The sequence below is a fragment of the Denticeps clupeoides genome, chromosome 16 (assembly GCF_900700375.1).
Source record: "Denticeps clupeoides chromosome 16, fDenClu1.1, whole genome shotgun sequence".
In the NCBI taxonomy this organism is placed as follows: Eukaryota; Metazoa; Chordata; class Actinopteri; order Clupeiformes; family Denticipitidae; genus Denticeps; species Denticeps clupeoides.
In genome coordinates, this window is record NC_041722.1 from 19,750,591 (window position 1) to 19,764,802 (window position 14,212).

The following is a 14,212-nucleotide window of genomic DNA, read 5'->3' on the forward strand; positions in this document are numbered from 1 at the left end:
TGATGGGGAAAGCATGAATGCCGCCATTTCTGCCCACTGATCCAAACCACTGCCAGCTCCTGCTGACCCTGTGTGCAAGGGTTGGGGGCTGTGCGCCATCAAATCACCATGAGCGACTGATCATCTCGAGATGGATGAAAAGGACAAAGAAGGTTTGTCTAACAAGACATGTCCAGGGCTCTCCATTTTCTCAATGTAACAACTTGGCCTACATGTAGCTGTTGGTCTGTTCTCAGACTCCACCCACAGGGGGATTTAAAAAAAAAAAGGTTGACCATGTTGACTCAGGTTCAACAAAGAGAAGCATTAAGCGCCATCTAGTGGCAGAGAGGGGAAAAGACACAACAGCGAAGACATTCAAGTCAAGTCAAGTCAAGTCAACTTTATTGTCAATTCTGCCACATGTACAGGACATGCAGAGAATTGAAATTACGTTACTCTCTGACCCATAAAAATAACATTAAATACAAAAACAGTAACAGTAACGAATACAGAGTATAAATACAATTTAAAAAGAAAGGCACAATATACAATTTTAAAAACACCATATACAAATAAGGGCACATGGTGGAGAGTGCAACATCAGGAGAGTGCAAAAACCAATAGTGCAACAGAGTTTTAAGTTTAAAGTGACGAAGTGAAAGTGAGGTAGATGGCAGACCAGAGCTGCACAGAGTGACTGGTGCGTGGTCAGTGTGATTTAGAGTTCAGAAAGTTTGTGGAGCAGAAGAGGGGAGTGAGGGGAGTGGGGGCAGAGCCGGGAGGGAGTTAAGCTTCCTGACAGCCTGATGGGTGAAGCTGTCCTTCAGTCTGCTGGTCCTGGCCTGGAGACTCCGCAGTCTCCTCCCTGATGGCAGCAGGCTGAAGAAGGTTTGCATTGGGTGGGTGGGATCAGCTGCTATGCCGAGGGCTTTCTTGGTGAGGCGTGTACTGTAGATGTCTTGGAGGGAGGGGAGAGGGACACCGATGATTCTCTCAGCTGCTCTTACTGTGCGTTGGAGAGTTTTTTGGCAGGACGCATTGCAGGCTCCAAACCACACAGTGATGCAGCTAGACAGGATGCTCTCGATGGTTCCTCGGTAGAATGTGTGCATGATGGGGGCTGGTGCTCTTGCTCTTCTAAGTTTGCGGAGGAAGTAAAGACGCTGCTGTGCTTTCTTGGCCAATGCAGTGGTGTTTTTTGTCCAGGAGAGATCCTCGGTAATGTGCACACCCAGGAACTTGGTGCTGCTCACTCTCTCCACAGATGCACCGTTGATGGTCAGAGGAGCATGCTGAGTGTTTCCTCTCCTGAAGTCAACTACAATCTCTTTCGTCTTCTCCACATTCAGGGAGAGATTGTTGTCTCCGCACCACTTGGCCAGGCGGCTCACCTCGCTTCTGTAGTTAGACTCATCCCTGTTATTGATGAGTCCCACCACAGTCGTGTCATCCGCAAACTTGATGAAGAGGTTGGAGCAGTGTGACGGAGTGCAGTCGTGGGTCAGCAGAGTGAAGAGAAGGGGGCTCAGCACACATCCCTGAGGAGCCCCCGTGTTAAGGACGATGGTGCTGGATGTGCTACTGGAGTAGCACATTCTCCAAAAACGAAACAGAAACCATGCAAAGTATGAAGTATGATGACTGTTTTGCATGGCTTTATAAGCATTTCACAACATATTCGACATATAATGGTCTTACATGTTTTTAAAACCGTTAGATCTTTTGAAGACCTCTTTATTGTAAATGGGAAATAAAACCCATGATGACCTGACATTCCCTGACATTCGACCCTTCACAATTATAGACCCAGTCCAACCCATGAAGGTCTGATCTCTCTCATGATTCATTATGATCCAATTGCCTGAAGCACCATTGCCATTGGACACCAAGCTGAATGCAAGACTGTGGTTGTGTACATGCTATATGTGTATTTTCTTAAAACTCTTGTATGTCTTTAAACCTCTACTATAAATAATCATTATTGTCGAATGATTTAGATGTTATTATTATTGTAAAGTAAAGATTCCCGTTTTACCCATTTATTATTAGCTTTTTCACGGTTTTTTCATATCTGATGTGTGTTTGTTGGCCTGACAGCTCGACCCACGTGCGCGTTGTTTGTTAAGGAGAAGTGGGCGGGGCTTGTCGTGCGCGTCACGTTTCAAGATGGCGGCGGCCACGGTGCTGAGCTTGGACAGCCTTCCATCCGACCCGTTGTTGTTAATTTTATCATTTCTTGATTTTAGGGACTTGATCAAGTAAGTTCAGGCTGACGTGGCACGGAGTACTTGGCGGCGGGGTCATTTCATGGAATTCTGCGCTCGGACGAATCCGGGGCGCTTTAGCTCGTCGGCTAACGTTAGCCCTGCGCTAGTTCGCTAATGTTGTGTTTACTCTGGGTTTGCAGCAGTTCGTTTTTTTCCCTCGTCGTGTCTCATTTCCCGTGGGCTCATTCCGAAGTGTAACGCGGTGTCGTCGAGCATCAGATGCCTGGTCATTTAATTACAAGCAGCCGCTAGCACCAATATCTGACGGTTGTCAGACAAATAGGTTGTGGTCAGCAGGTCTTTCATCTTTGGCTGTTTCAACAGAAGCTCTGAAATAGGCGAGGAAGGGTCAACCTATAAAAATAATGCTGATTTAAAAAGTCCCAACGCTGTAAACTGTGACGATCTCCGACAGATTTCTACAGATGGAGAACAGCACCGTGCCGCTGCTCGGAGAGTGTTCGTGTTACGCTAATAAAGTTGCTTCACCTGCGACCTTTTGCACGGTGCTGCAATGTTAATGTTGTCCCCTCGTCAGTTGCAGCTTGGCGAGCCGTCAGCTGAGCGATCTGTCAGCGCACAACCCTTTGTGGAAGCGGTTCTGCCAGAAGTACTGGCTGTTAACAGAGTACGTGTCGAAGCTCCTTTCTGCATCAACAGAAAAATCGCACTTTCAATATTAGGATTTACTTTGGACCAAATGTATTGTGGCATGCGTGTTTTAATGAATAATTAAAATATTTCTTTATGTACTTGTTTAGGTCAGATAAAGTCCAGAAGGGCCAGGGTTGGAGGGACATTTTTAAAGAATACTACGCTGACCTTGGTAGGTATATTGACCACTACAGCACACTGAAGAAAGCCTGGGACGACCTTAAAGCATACCTGGAGCAGAAATGTCCCAGAATGATTGCATCTCTCAAAGGTAAATAGGGGGCGTAGGCGTGGAAGAGCACGAATATAACGTCATTTACCAAGGTTTACTGTATGACGTCCCTGTGCCACTGTCGCTGTGCAGAGGGAGCTAAAGAGGAGGAACTGGACGCCATTGAGGCCCAGATTGGCTGCAAACTGCCCAATGATTACCGCTGCTCTTACCGGATACACAATGGGCAGAAGCTGGTGGTGCCAGGGTAGGAACTTTGAACCCTGTACAAATGAGATCAACATGAAGGAATGTTTTAAAGATTCATGTATAAACTATACGTTAAATGAATTATAAACATGGTATGTGCAGTTGACAGTGTTACGGAGAGGTAAGAACTCTTACCTAAAACATTCATGCTTATTCTCTTCGTCTTAATGAACACTCTTCCTTCAAGGTTGATGGGCAGCATGGCCTTGTCCAATCACTACCGCTCCGAGGACCTGCTGGACATCGAGACTGCAGCCGGAGGCTTCCAGAAGCGCAAGGGCATGAGGCAGTGCCTCCCGCTCACGTTCTGCTTCCACACTGGCCTCAGCCAGTACCTGGCGCTGAAGAGCGTGGAGGGCCGCGCCCGCAGCGAGATCTTCTACAACTGCCCGGTAGGCTGCATTCACTCCCGCTCTCTTCATCCTCACCAGTAGAGGGCGGTCTTGCACTAAGTTCTGCTTTCTGTTTATGTGTGTGTGTGTGTGTGTGTGTGTGTGTGTTAGGACCAGCTAGCCCAAAACCCATCAGCAATTGACATGTTCATTACAGGTAAGCGGGAGAGAACATCAACAGTGCCTGTGTTTTGCAGTGTTTCACCTGGCGACACTCCTTCCTTTAGGGTCCAGTTTTACAGAGTGGTTCACCTCGTATGTCCACAACGTAGTGAGTGGCGAGTATCCCATCATTCGGGACCAGATTTTCAGGTATGTTTTTTCTGGTCCCCACAGCCCAGTTTCTGAACCAGAATCAAGTCTCAGAATCAAGGGTGGTAGTAGCCTAGTGGGTGACACACTCGCCTGTGAACCAGAAGACCCAGGTTCAAATCCCACTTACTACCATCGTGTCCCTGAGCAAGACACTTAACCATAAGTTGCTCCAGGGGGGGACTGTCCCTGTAACTATTGATTGTAAGTCGCTACCAACAACGCCAGGGCCTCGTACTTCCTCCACATTGGTATTGGTGATCTTCCAGTAGTGTCTAGCTGGTAAGGCGTCCTTGGCCTCTGATAAATGCTGTAAATGTAAATGTAAGTCTTCCAGCTGTACGCTGTCCAGCCAAATGTTATGCATGTTGCTGTTTGTGTCACTGTTGACTATGTTGAGCCCTAAAATACCCTCATTTAGAAAAATTTTCCAATGTGGCACATTGTATTTCTGTGCTTTCTGAATATTGTATGAAATGTGTCTCTCTTTGCGTGGCCAGGTATGTCCACGATAAGCAGTGTGTGGCCACCACAGGGGACATCACTGTTTCGGTCTCTACCTCATTCCTGCCGGAACTCAGCTCAGTGAACCCCGCGCACTTCTTCTTCACGTACCGCATCAGGTAATGCGGGTCTGACTCTGCACGATTTCACCATCTGCACCCACGTTTTCCATCGCCGTGACTGATTCGCGCCAACTGAGTGCACCTCACTAACACGCAGCTAATAGAAGCGAGGTAGTGGCTCTCAAATCAAGATGTGGAGGTTGATTGTAGCAGTGAGATGAAGGATGCTGTAGGTCTGCCAGGTGGGTTTTTTTAAGACTCATTATGTGGTCAGAGGTAGTGCCGTTAACCACACCTACTTAAAAAAAAAAAAAGTTATTTCTGCTTTATTCCATGTGCACTTGATTCCGCCTCCTGTAGGATCGAAATGGCCAAGGACGCCTTACCAGAGAATGCCTGCCAGCTAGACACCCGCTACTGGAAGATCACCAACACCAACGGCAATGTGGAGGAAGTACGAGGCCCTGGTGTTGTTGGTAGGTGTCCCACGCAGTGCTGTTTATAACAGGACGTTTTAGTCAAAACGCTGGAATACAAGCTCCCAGTGAGATCAGCAAACATAATATCACACATTTGTAAGATGTCCTTATCCAGAGCGACTGACAATCAGTAGTTACAGGGACAGTCCCTCTGGAGACACTCACGGTTAAAGGTCCCCCCGACATGAAAATTTTGTTTATATCGGTCTTGTTGGTCCCCTAAAACTGTATCTTGAGTCTCTTTCCGAAACTCAGCCTTGGTGCAGAATTACAGCCACTTTGATCCAGTCCCACAATGAGATTTCCCAGGACACACCGTGTCTGTAGCTTTAAATGCTAATGAGGACGAGAACACTCTTTACACTTATCACCATTTCTAGCCACTGCAGGACCATAGACAGGCTGGGGGAACTCGTATTAAATGATCTCTGTCACATTTTCATTAAGTTAGAGCTGTCCCAAACAATTTATTTTTATGATTCATCTAACAATCAATTTTTCCTATTATATTTGACTCAATTCTCAGTTATTTCCACATTCTTTGACTAATTATAGCTATTTATACATTCTAATAAAAAATAGCATTCAATAAAAAATAAAAATGAAAGCTTCCTTAGAGCAATTTAAAGAAGACAATAAAAGTAAGTTATTGCTGTCCCAAATAATATTTTTAAATGTTGAATCTAGTGACTATTTTTTACGATGCATCTAACGATTCATTTTTCCTATTCTGTTCAATTCTACTCTATTCTCAGTTATTTCCAGGTTAATTGACTACTATAGCAAGGCTACTTGTGCAGCCCACATTCAGGAATTCACGATCTTCAGCTCTGTAGTGAGCAACATTTGTGTGTTTCAGGCGAGTTCCCGGTGATGACCCCAGGGAAAGTCCATGAGTACGCCAGCTGCACCACCTTCTCCTCCACTTCGGAGTACATGGAGGGCCACTACACCTTCCACCGACTCAACAACAAGGAGGAGGTTTTTGACGTCACCATTCCCCGTTTCCACATGGTCTGTCCTCAGTTCCGAGAGTCGTCTGTGCGGATGGTGAGCTTTCAACATCTGTTTGGAGTAGATCCTGTTCTTTTTTTCGGCACATTTCCACAGATAGACGAGTGACAACGTTGCCTCAGTAACAGAGATTTCTCCAGTCTCTGTACCGCCAGTACAGAGGTGGAGACACTCTGTAAGATGCATCTCCAAAAATCTCCCAGTTGGGTTTCTGAAGGTCATAGTCATCAGCCAATTATCCTGGTGGTAGTAGCCTAGTGGGTAACACACTCGCCTTCAAACCCCTACCAAACTCCCTACCATCATGTCTCTGAGCAAGATACTTAACCCTGAGTGTCTCCAGGGGGGGGCTGTCCCTGTAACTACTGGTTGTAAGTCGCTCTGGATAAGGGCGTCTGGTAAATGCTGTATTGGTCCCTTGTGAGTAGGGCTGTCCCAAATGATTATTTTTTTTAACGATTGATCTATGGATAATTTTTTCAATGCATCTAACAATTCATTTGTTTCCTAATCGATTCGATTCTCGATTATCAAACTAATTTGGGATATCAGAATGAAAAAACAGAAATTTCTTAACATTCCTATACATGTTCATTGCTCTTAAAATTACAAAATAAAATTCAAGTAAGAGTAAACTTGTCAGAAGTAGCATTCAATGAAAAATAAAAAGGTCACCCAGAGTACTTTCTTAGAGCAATTGCAAGAATACAATTACCAAAGTAAACTTTGGAAAGTAAGCTTAAATTTTATTCAAACAAACATCAGCAATAGAAGCCAGGAGCCACCATGGTGTCCTTCCTGAACCAGAAGAATGTAGAATTATATGTTGAAAACATAAGGAAACCAAAATTTAACCATATATTGCTGAAGTCACAAAGTCATGTGATTTCATTTATCACCTGATCTGATCGAATGAGAGTGCAGGCGACTTTACCACAGGTAAATTTGCAAATATTTTCTGAAGGTGATGATATATAGTCATATATTACACAGAGAACCAGCAGTAGCCCGAAGCATCAGCTGGGATTTTACAGTGTCCTGGGTTTTGGAGCCTGGCTCTTCATGTCATTGGCATCCTTCACCCCACCCACTCGCGATACCAAAGTACCCGACGTATATTTTTACGTCAACATGCAAGACGGCTCTAGTAGTGACTCTTCACTCTTAGGTTTAAATGAAAAGGAACTCATAAATGAGTTGGTCTGTTTTGTCTCAGAAGCTTTTTACGTTTGTTCCTGCCTGACTCAGTGTTCCTCTGGTTTGGCTGCAGAGCTCGGCAAACAGCGCCTCCATCGGCACCTTCAACGAGGACGGCTCCTCAGACACCGACGACTACGACGAGGGAGAGCTCCGGGGCCTGAACATGGCCGGCGCCTCGGGACGCTGCACCCGCCACATCTGACTGCCCCGGTGCGGAGCGCTTGCGCGTTTCCCTCTCGTGTCCGACTTCGCAGCCGTACCCAAATTCACTGATGCGCAGCGGGGTGGGTCGCCGTGATGCGCAAAGCTTCATATGTTGTAATATTCTTCAGTTTGAACTGCGTTGTGATAGAATTTACCGCGTATGTTTTTCCTCTTCTGTCTCCCAGCTTTTTTTTTTTTTTTTTTTTTATCGGCGTAAGATGGAGAAGAGATGATATAAGCCAGAACGTTGATGCTTATAAACCATCATGCCACATCTGTATGAATACAAAAGCATTGTGTTTAAGTGATTTGGTCTGTTCTGTGGTCGGATCTCAGCCCCTTGGACACGCCCGCAGACTGACCACCCTTCATTTATCCTTTTATCGGCGATTCTCAGCCGTTCTTAAGCATTAACCTGAAGCCCACCGGTGCGACGTGTCCTCATCGCGCCGCCCCGTGCAGCTGTCTTGCTCGTAAGGGCCGGTAGATGCGATATGAGCGCCGGTGCAGGTTTTATTTGAGCATGATTCCTGACTGCCGGCCAGTGGGGGTGAGAAGTGCCCACTCAGGGCAGCCCTTCATCTCATGTGTGGATGGGGAACTGGACTTTGTTTTGGTTTGGTTTACTTTATATGATAAAGCTGTGCAATAGAAACTTCCGCCATTTGTTTCTACTTTCTGCAAAAAAAAAAAAAAAAAGTCTAAATAAAATGTATGAGGAAAATATGGTTGGTTTTTTGGTGATTGTTTTTTTTTTTTCCTCTTGATTTGTTCTGTATCCAGTGTTTTTTCTTTTATATAAAATCTGTGTATGGATTTTTATGTTTCAGGTAAATAAACACTAAATGCTAAAGTGATGTTGAACGGTGATTTTCACATGCATGTACCAAACTCATATTCATACAAATACACAGAGATATTGAATTTAATTCAGCCGTGATGCATGGTGGTGTGCATATTAATATTGCTCACATAACACAAAGCTTGTTAAACTGTGTTTTTAAAAAGTTTAACCATTTCAAAATGTGACCTATATCCTCTTTTTGTAAGCGTATCAGTTATTTATTAATATCATTTCAGCCCAGAGTAGAGTTCTGCCGATTAGCATGAATAACCGCAGTTCAATCACAAGGATATTCTTTCATTTGCAAAATATGTTTATCTCAGTGCCTTTTGTTCAGCACCCACACACCCGCCTTTGTGTGAAATCGGCCGTCATTACAACAAGCCTTTATTGCCACTGTGGTTTTCTCCTCTCGCTGCCAGAGGCTTCTCAAGTGGCCTTTGTTGTATCATGGCTGATGTCCCTTTGTTCGTCCGCTCAGAGGCGCTGGACCCAGACCCTCCCGTCTCCCCCGTCTCCACTCCGGGCCCAGTGCTGTAATCCTGCTCTGAACCCCCGACCATCACCGTCCACAGAACAGTGATGTGTTGATGACGCGCCCCACAAGTAATCTGCTCGTGCATAATCACATAATCGATTGTTTTTACAGATTTTTTTTTTAAATGCAATATTTCACGCTGCAAGACTAGTAAAATGACAGCAGCTTCCCCGAGAGAGGGAGAAAATTCAAACGGCTCTGACATTGACCTTGTTTTGGGTCACGTCTACTTTACAGCCAATCACGAAAGGGGCCAGTGTGGGCGCAAACAGACTCAAGGCTGTGAGGAGTGGTCCTCAACCATCAAAACTCTTTAGAGGAGGAAGTAGTGTGTGCAACGCCTCTCCGTACACCATCTGCACTGCCAGGGTAAGAAGAGCATGATTTAATAAACTGATATATACATTAATAACACAAATGTATTTAACTATGAATATTGCGAATGTAAATGTGAAGAGCAAATCGAACTGATAGACAGCTCGTCACCCTGATCTCGTATTGTGTGATGATTGCGGTTGGTTTATGGATTGATATAACTGTTGAGAGTGAGTTTAAACAGTTTTAATGTCTTTTCAGATAATAAGGTCTGAGATCAACCCGCAATGAAAACATCAGCAGGCATAAGTGTAGTATTCTGCCTCGCTCTGTTTGGACTGGGTAGGTTTTCTATTTCAACTTAAGCTGTGTTCAAAATACAAATATTGCATACTGTGGTCTCAAAAAGATTAATATGCGGCTCATTATCTGCCTGAAATTACATTAAGAATTTTGCATTTTGCATAACATTGTGTGAACTCAACTGGCAGCAACGTTAGTAACGTAATAATTTCTGCGTCTCCGGTAAAGCTCCGTGGTGCAGCCTCCATACGTGATTCTGAGATGAATGTCTGCTCTTTCTGCCCTGCTGCCCACAGAAAGGAGCCAAGACAATCGATTTCCTGTGAACAGTTTACATGACATAAGCAGTGATATATCATGCCGGCGCATTTCTATTTATGATTGCATATCAAATTGCGTTTTGGAATATTTTATGCACTTTCCAGGCTCAGCCATCAAATGCTACAGATGTAAGGACTACACTGGGACCTGCACCAAAACACAAGACTGCAACTGGGAGGACTCCTGCCTCTCGCTGAAGGAGAGAGGTTAACTTTCACTTGTAACTCCTGTTGGTTGAACTGTTGTTAGATGCATTTGGAGTGCAATGGAATCTATATCCTGCACAGTCACATTATAAGTATATCTATACAGTATATTTATAGTTTTCTTTTTTTCTGTCTGAACGTCTTAGGTGGCTTCATATACCGGCAATGCATCAAATACTCTGACTGCGACTACAACCGCCTGTCACAGATGTACCCCTCCGTCTCCGCCTTCACCTACAAGTGCTGCAACAGCGACCTGTGCAACGGAGCTACGGCCGCCATGGCAGCCAAGCCCTTGCTTGGCCTGCTGGCCTCGCTGGCTGTGTTCTGGTGGTGCGTCCTCTAACCCTGCCTCCTACTGAGGCCTCCACCGAAGCGACGAGCAGGGGTCCCGAACGTCCTAATCTGCGGTGCTGCGCTTGTCTGTCCCATGCACTAAACAGCAGAGCTTACTGAAACGCACGGGGGAAGGTTCTATTAATACAACCTTAACTGGCTATACTTTTTGTAACGGTGTTGCGTTTGTGTTCCTGGTCTAACTGATTTGTGGGAATGTTTAGTCAGTTTAAAGAGGATTTTCTAATGGTGCGGCATGCCGAAATGGACCAACCCTGCTTTTGTGCCCCGTTTCCATGGCCTTCAGCCAACACAAAGGAGGTCGTAACCTTTTTGTTTTCCTGACGGCAGATTGCAGATGTAACGTGTTCAGCAGTAAACCGGTGTTGTAAAAAGATAATGGGTCCCTGCCACACGGACCATCAGGCTGTCCGGGTGGTCGGATGTTGTGTTAACTGCACAGCCTGAGCATCTTCTTTCCTGAAATTTCTGAATTTATTCCCATATCCATAAGTAAAAAAAAAAATGTTTTAAAAATGGTGTCTAGTTGTGTGCGTCGTGTTCGGTACACTAGTCTGCTGGACACGGGCCAGTTCAGAGGACTGGCAGGCGAAGGCAGGAGGACATGGCTGGAGGGAAGAGGACTTCCTGCCGCTTCATCTGTTGCCCGAATCAACACGATTAACCCTGTGCTGCTGCAGGGACTGAACTGAACGCTAAGCCACCCACGTTCTCCACAGCTACTGTGTAAAATTCTGTCTTTTGTGTCAGATGATGTGCATAGACTTATAGAACAACTCTGGCGTCTAAATGCAGCTAGTTGCTGTTCCCAAATGATAATAAAACGTTTCTTAACGTCGATATGGGCTCTAACGTGCTGTTTTCGAGCGATCCGATGACCATCGTTCTGGTATTGTTCACATATCACCTCCGCCATGTTGCTTTGTCACATGACCAGCGGCCGCTCTAATGACGTTGCTTAGGAACAGCGACATCACAGGGGCAACTGCTAAACTTATTTGTTTTTATTGTTCATTGTTGAAACAGCTGTGGTATCATTACAATACTGAAGAATATGAAGGTTCGAATTGTGTTCGCGGTGGTGCCATCTTTTAGTCTTTTTATTTTATTAATTTGTCGCCGTTCGTAGCTACTGCAGAAGTGAAATTGGGCCCCTATCAGGAGAAATTAAATCTCAGTTGTCCTTCGCTCATTCGAACACGCACACGACATCATCACACGCGCCTGCATTCTGTCAAGAATCACATTTTCTCAACCTCTGTACACGTACACTAACTTAACACAGATCGAGGTCTTTAGTTGGTTTAGGAAGCACCATCTGAAGCTATCTTATGCAGGGCGTGTTGGTTTTACTTTCCTCAATAGCTTGTCAGTTTCGTACTTTTATTTTTAGCCTTTACACAGTTTCCTACCAGGTACATAAAACTGACCTCCGAAGTTCGCCTTAACATCTCAAAGCAATGTTTCGGTTAGAAAGTCAGCTCCATGTCTGTGTTTCTACAGAATTGCTTTGGTGTGGGTTGTTAGTGAGAGGGAAAGTTCCTCCGTATGACAGGTTCTCATTGATCTGTGTGAGGAGTGACATGCTGATAGTACAGCCACGGGAGGATGGGCGTGACAAGGGCACTTTAGTCTGTGCCAGTAAGATAAAAAGGGTGCAAATTTAGAAGCTCCGCTTCTACGCTGTGCCATAAATTAATCACTTAGATTAAAACATGAATTTATGGCAACAGCGGAGAGAAACAAACAAAGGAAGGAAGGATACTTGTGGGGAAACCCAGCTCTATAATAAGAGGGATGGAAATAAAAGGTTTGTACAGGAGACCCAGTGACTCACTGTACTGGCTCAGTGCATGATGGGTTAATATACACACACACACACACACACACACACACATATATATATATATGTGTGTGTGTGTGTGTGTGTATATATATATATATATATATATCATTTTTATTTTTTTTTACCCATCATGCACTGAGCCAGAACAGTGAGTCACTGGGTCTCCTGTACAAATATATGTATATATGGAGTGAACGTCTACGTAGCTATTTACCTGCTGTAGCGGCTCTTTTTGTCCCGAGCCCACCGGGACAGATGCTCTTCATCTGAATGCATTATGGGAAAAGTCAGCATCAGGGTAATCACGGTAACGCTCAACACGCGTTCTCAGTTTTCTCACCGGTGTACTAACACATTTTACTGCACCGGTGTCCACACACAGTGACCCCCCTTCCCCTGTGTGACCCCTTGGCCTTCATAAAGCCTCCCTGTTTGGCCAGCTGGGGCAACATTGCACACCGAGTCAGAGGAAGCGAGGGAGAAAGCAGAAAGCAAATAAAGACAAAAGAGGAAGTGGTGCTGACTTGGTGGGATGCTGAGTAATGTTTGCCCTGGACAGAATAGACAATGTACAAGGTGGCATACATTTACATTTACATTTACAGCATTTACCAGACGCCCTTATCCAGAGCAACTTACAATCAGTAGTTACAGGGACAGTCCCCCCCTGGAGACACTCAGGATTAAGTGTCTTGCTCAGGAACACGATGGTAGAAGGTGGGATTTGAACCTGGTTCTGGTTCATAGGCGAGTGTGTTATCCAGTAGGCTACTGTCCCCCTGTTGGGTTAACTGGTTTCTTTCCCAGATGTCCGACCCTCGCAGGCTGCAGCAGCCCCACGTCCAGAGGTGAACAGGGATGCCAAGTGTGACCCTCGTCTGGTCTTACACGGGATTTATGAGGTCACTTCACGCCCTTAACCAAAGTCAATTTTAGCCAAGGAGGCCTTCTTAGTTCCCGTGGCCACTCGTCTTACGGCGAGCCTCCTCCTCACATTTGTAAACAGCTGCCCTGTTTGTTCCACCTCGCTCTGCAGTCTGAAGCGTTCCGCTCTCTGTTTGCTCGGCTCAAATACGCCGCCTTTCCGCCGGCCTCACGTAACAATGCAGCCCAGCGGCGTTTCAGTCGCGTTGGAGTAGATTAACATGACAGTGCGCGGTAACTGCTGAGCATTCCCTGAGAAGAACCTCGAGACGTGTGTTCTTCAACTAATCCGGGTAAAGGTGGACCAGGTGAGAGCCTGAAAGAGCCGCGTTTTCAGCGTATGTTTGTGCTGCTGTGAATGGACTTGTTTGCGAGTCTCGCAAGTCTGCAACTGGGGTGGTCTGGCCCTGGGAAGGGAAGGAGGCACTTAAAGGGGGGAGGCACTATTGCATCTGGAGACAGGAGGGAGCCACTTCCAGAGACTCGCTGCCCCTCAGCCGGAGTGGAAGGATGTCAGCCGGCAACAGGACCTCAGGACCTTCTCTCACATGCCAAACTTTATGGACAATCGTGAGGTAAAATGCACAATTTATTTAATGTCATTTTGGTTCAATTAAATTAAATGCAGCATCTCAGGACAGGGAAGTCAAGTCAGGTAGGATCAGTTCGTAGGATCTGCATTACAGTGTGAAGCAGAACAATGTTCCACCAGGACCATGATGCAACAGGCAACCATACAAGGTTGCAGAACTGATGACAACTCAACAATGCGAGACAGGACAGCATAAAATGCAGCTAGTATGTCGCTTACTAGAGGACATACAAGCAGTTGACCTGGACCATTAACTACCAAGTAACGGTATTATTGTGTAGTAAGAGTATTATTTTGCAAAATTGCAGTGCATAATAAGGGAACAACAACCACAACACTTCATAGAACTCTAATACACTCCAGCACTTTCACTTTCAATCACTTCTGGACTCAATCCCCCCAGAATCCTTGCACA

General features: G+C 45.4%; 2 protein-coding genes across 2 annotated transcripts; both read left to right on the forward strand.

Annotated features, from left to right (window-relative positions):
• Window positions 1-2,124: 2,124 nt before the first annotated feature.
• Window positions 2,125-8,250, forward strand: fbxo3 (F-box protein 3). Its single transcript, XM_028956605.1, has 11 exons — window positions 2,125-2,240; window positions 2,788-2,877; window positions 3,011-3,174; window positions 3,268-3,382; window positions 3,572-3,776; window positions 3,888-3,933; window positions 4,004-4,088; window positions 4,589-4,711; window positions 5,015-5,130; window positions 5,993-6,183; window positions 7,418-8,250. Exons 1-11 carry the CDS (start codon window positions 2,149-2,151, stop codon window positions 7,547-7,549), a joined length of 1,359 nt encoding a protein of 452 aa, XP_028812438.1. The 5' UTR covers window positions 2,125-2,148; the 3' UTR covers window positions 7,550-8,250.
• Window positions 8,251-9,145: 895 nt separating this feature from the next.
• cd59a (CD59 molecule (CD59 blood group) a) lies at window positions 9,146-11,275 on the forward strand. The gene is made up of 4 exons (XM_028956744.1): window positions 9,146-9,302; window positions 9,510-9,590; window positions 9,977-10,078; window positions 10,225-11,275. The coding sequence occupies exons 2-4, from the start codon at window positions 9,536-9,538 to the stop codon at window positions 10,422-10,424; spliced, it is 357 nt and encodes a 118-aa protein (XP_028812577.1). The 5' UTR covers window positions 9,146-9,302; window positions 9,510-9,535; the 3' UTR covers window positions 10,425-11,275.
• Window positions 11,276-14,212: the final 2,937 nt, after the last annotated feature.

What these genes read in the sequence shown, in the direction of transcription:
- fbxo3 (XM_028956605.1), top strand. Translation starts at nt 2,149, where the DNA reads ATGGCGGCGGCCACGGTGCTGAGCTTGGACAGCCTTCCATCCGACCCG. An exon ending in AATGATTGCATCTCTCAAAG is followed by an intron (nt 3,175 to 3,267) that starts GTAAATAGGGGG and finishes GTCGCTGTGCAG; the next exon opens with AGGGAGCTAAAGAGGAGGAA. An exon ending in CAGAAGCTGGTGGTGCCAGG is followed by an intron (nt 3,383 to 3,571) that starts GTAGGAACTTTG and finishes TCTTCCTTCAAG; the next exon opens with GTTGATGGGCAGCATGGCCT.
- cd59a (XM_028956744.1), top strand. Translation starts at nt 9,536, where the DNA reads ATGAAAACATCAGCAGGCATAAGTGTAGTATTCTGCCTCGCTCTGTTT. An exon ending in CCTCGCTCTGTTTGGACTGG is followed by an intron (nt 9,591 to 9,976) that starts GTAGGTTTTCTA and finishes TGCACTTTCCAG; the next exon opens with GCTCAGCCATCAAATGCTAC. An exon ending in CCTCTCGCTGAAGGAGAGAG is followed by an intron (nt 10,079 to 10,224) that starts GTTAACTTTCAC and finishes TGAACGTCTTAG; the next exon opens with GTGGCTTCATATACCGGCAA.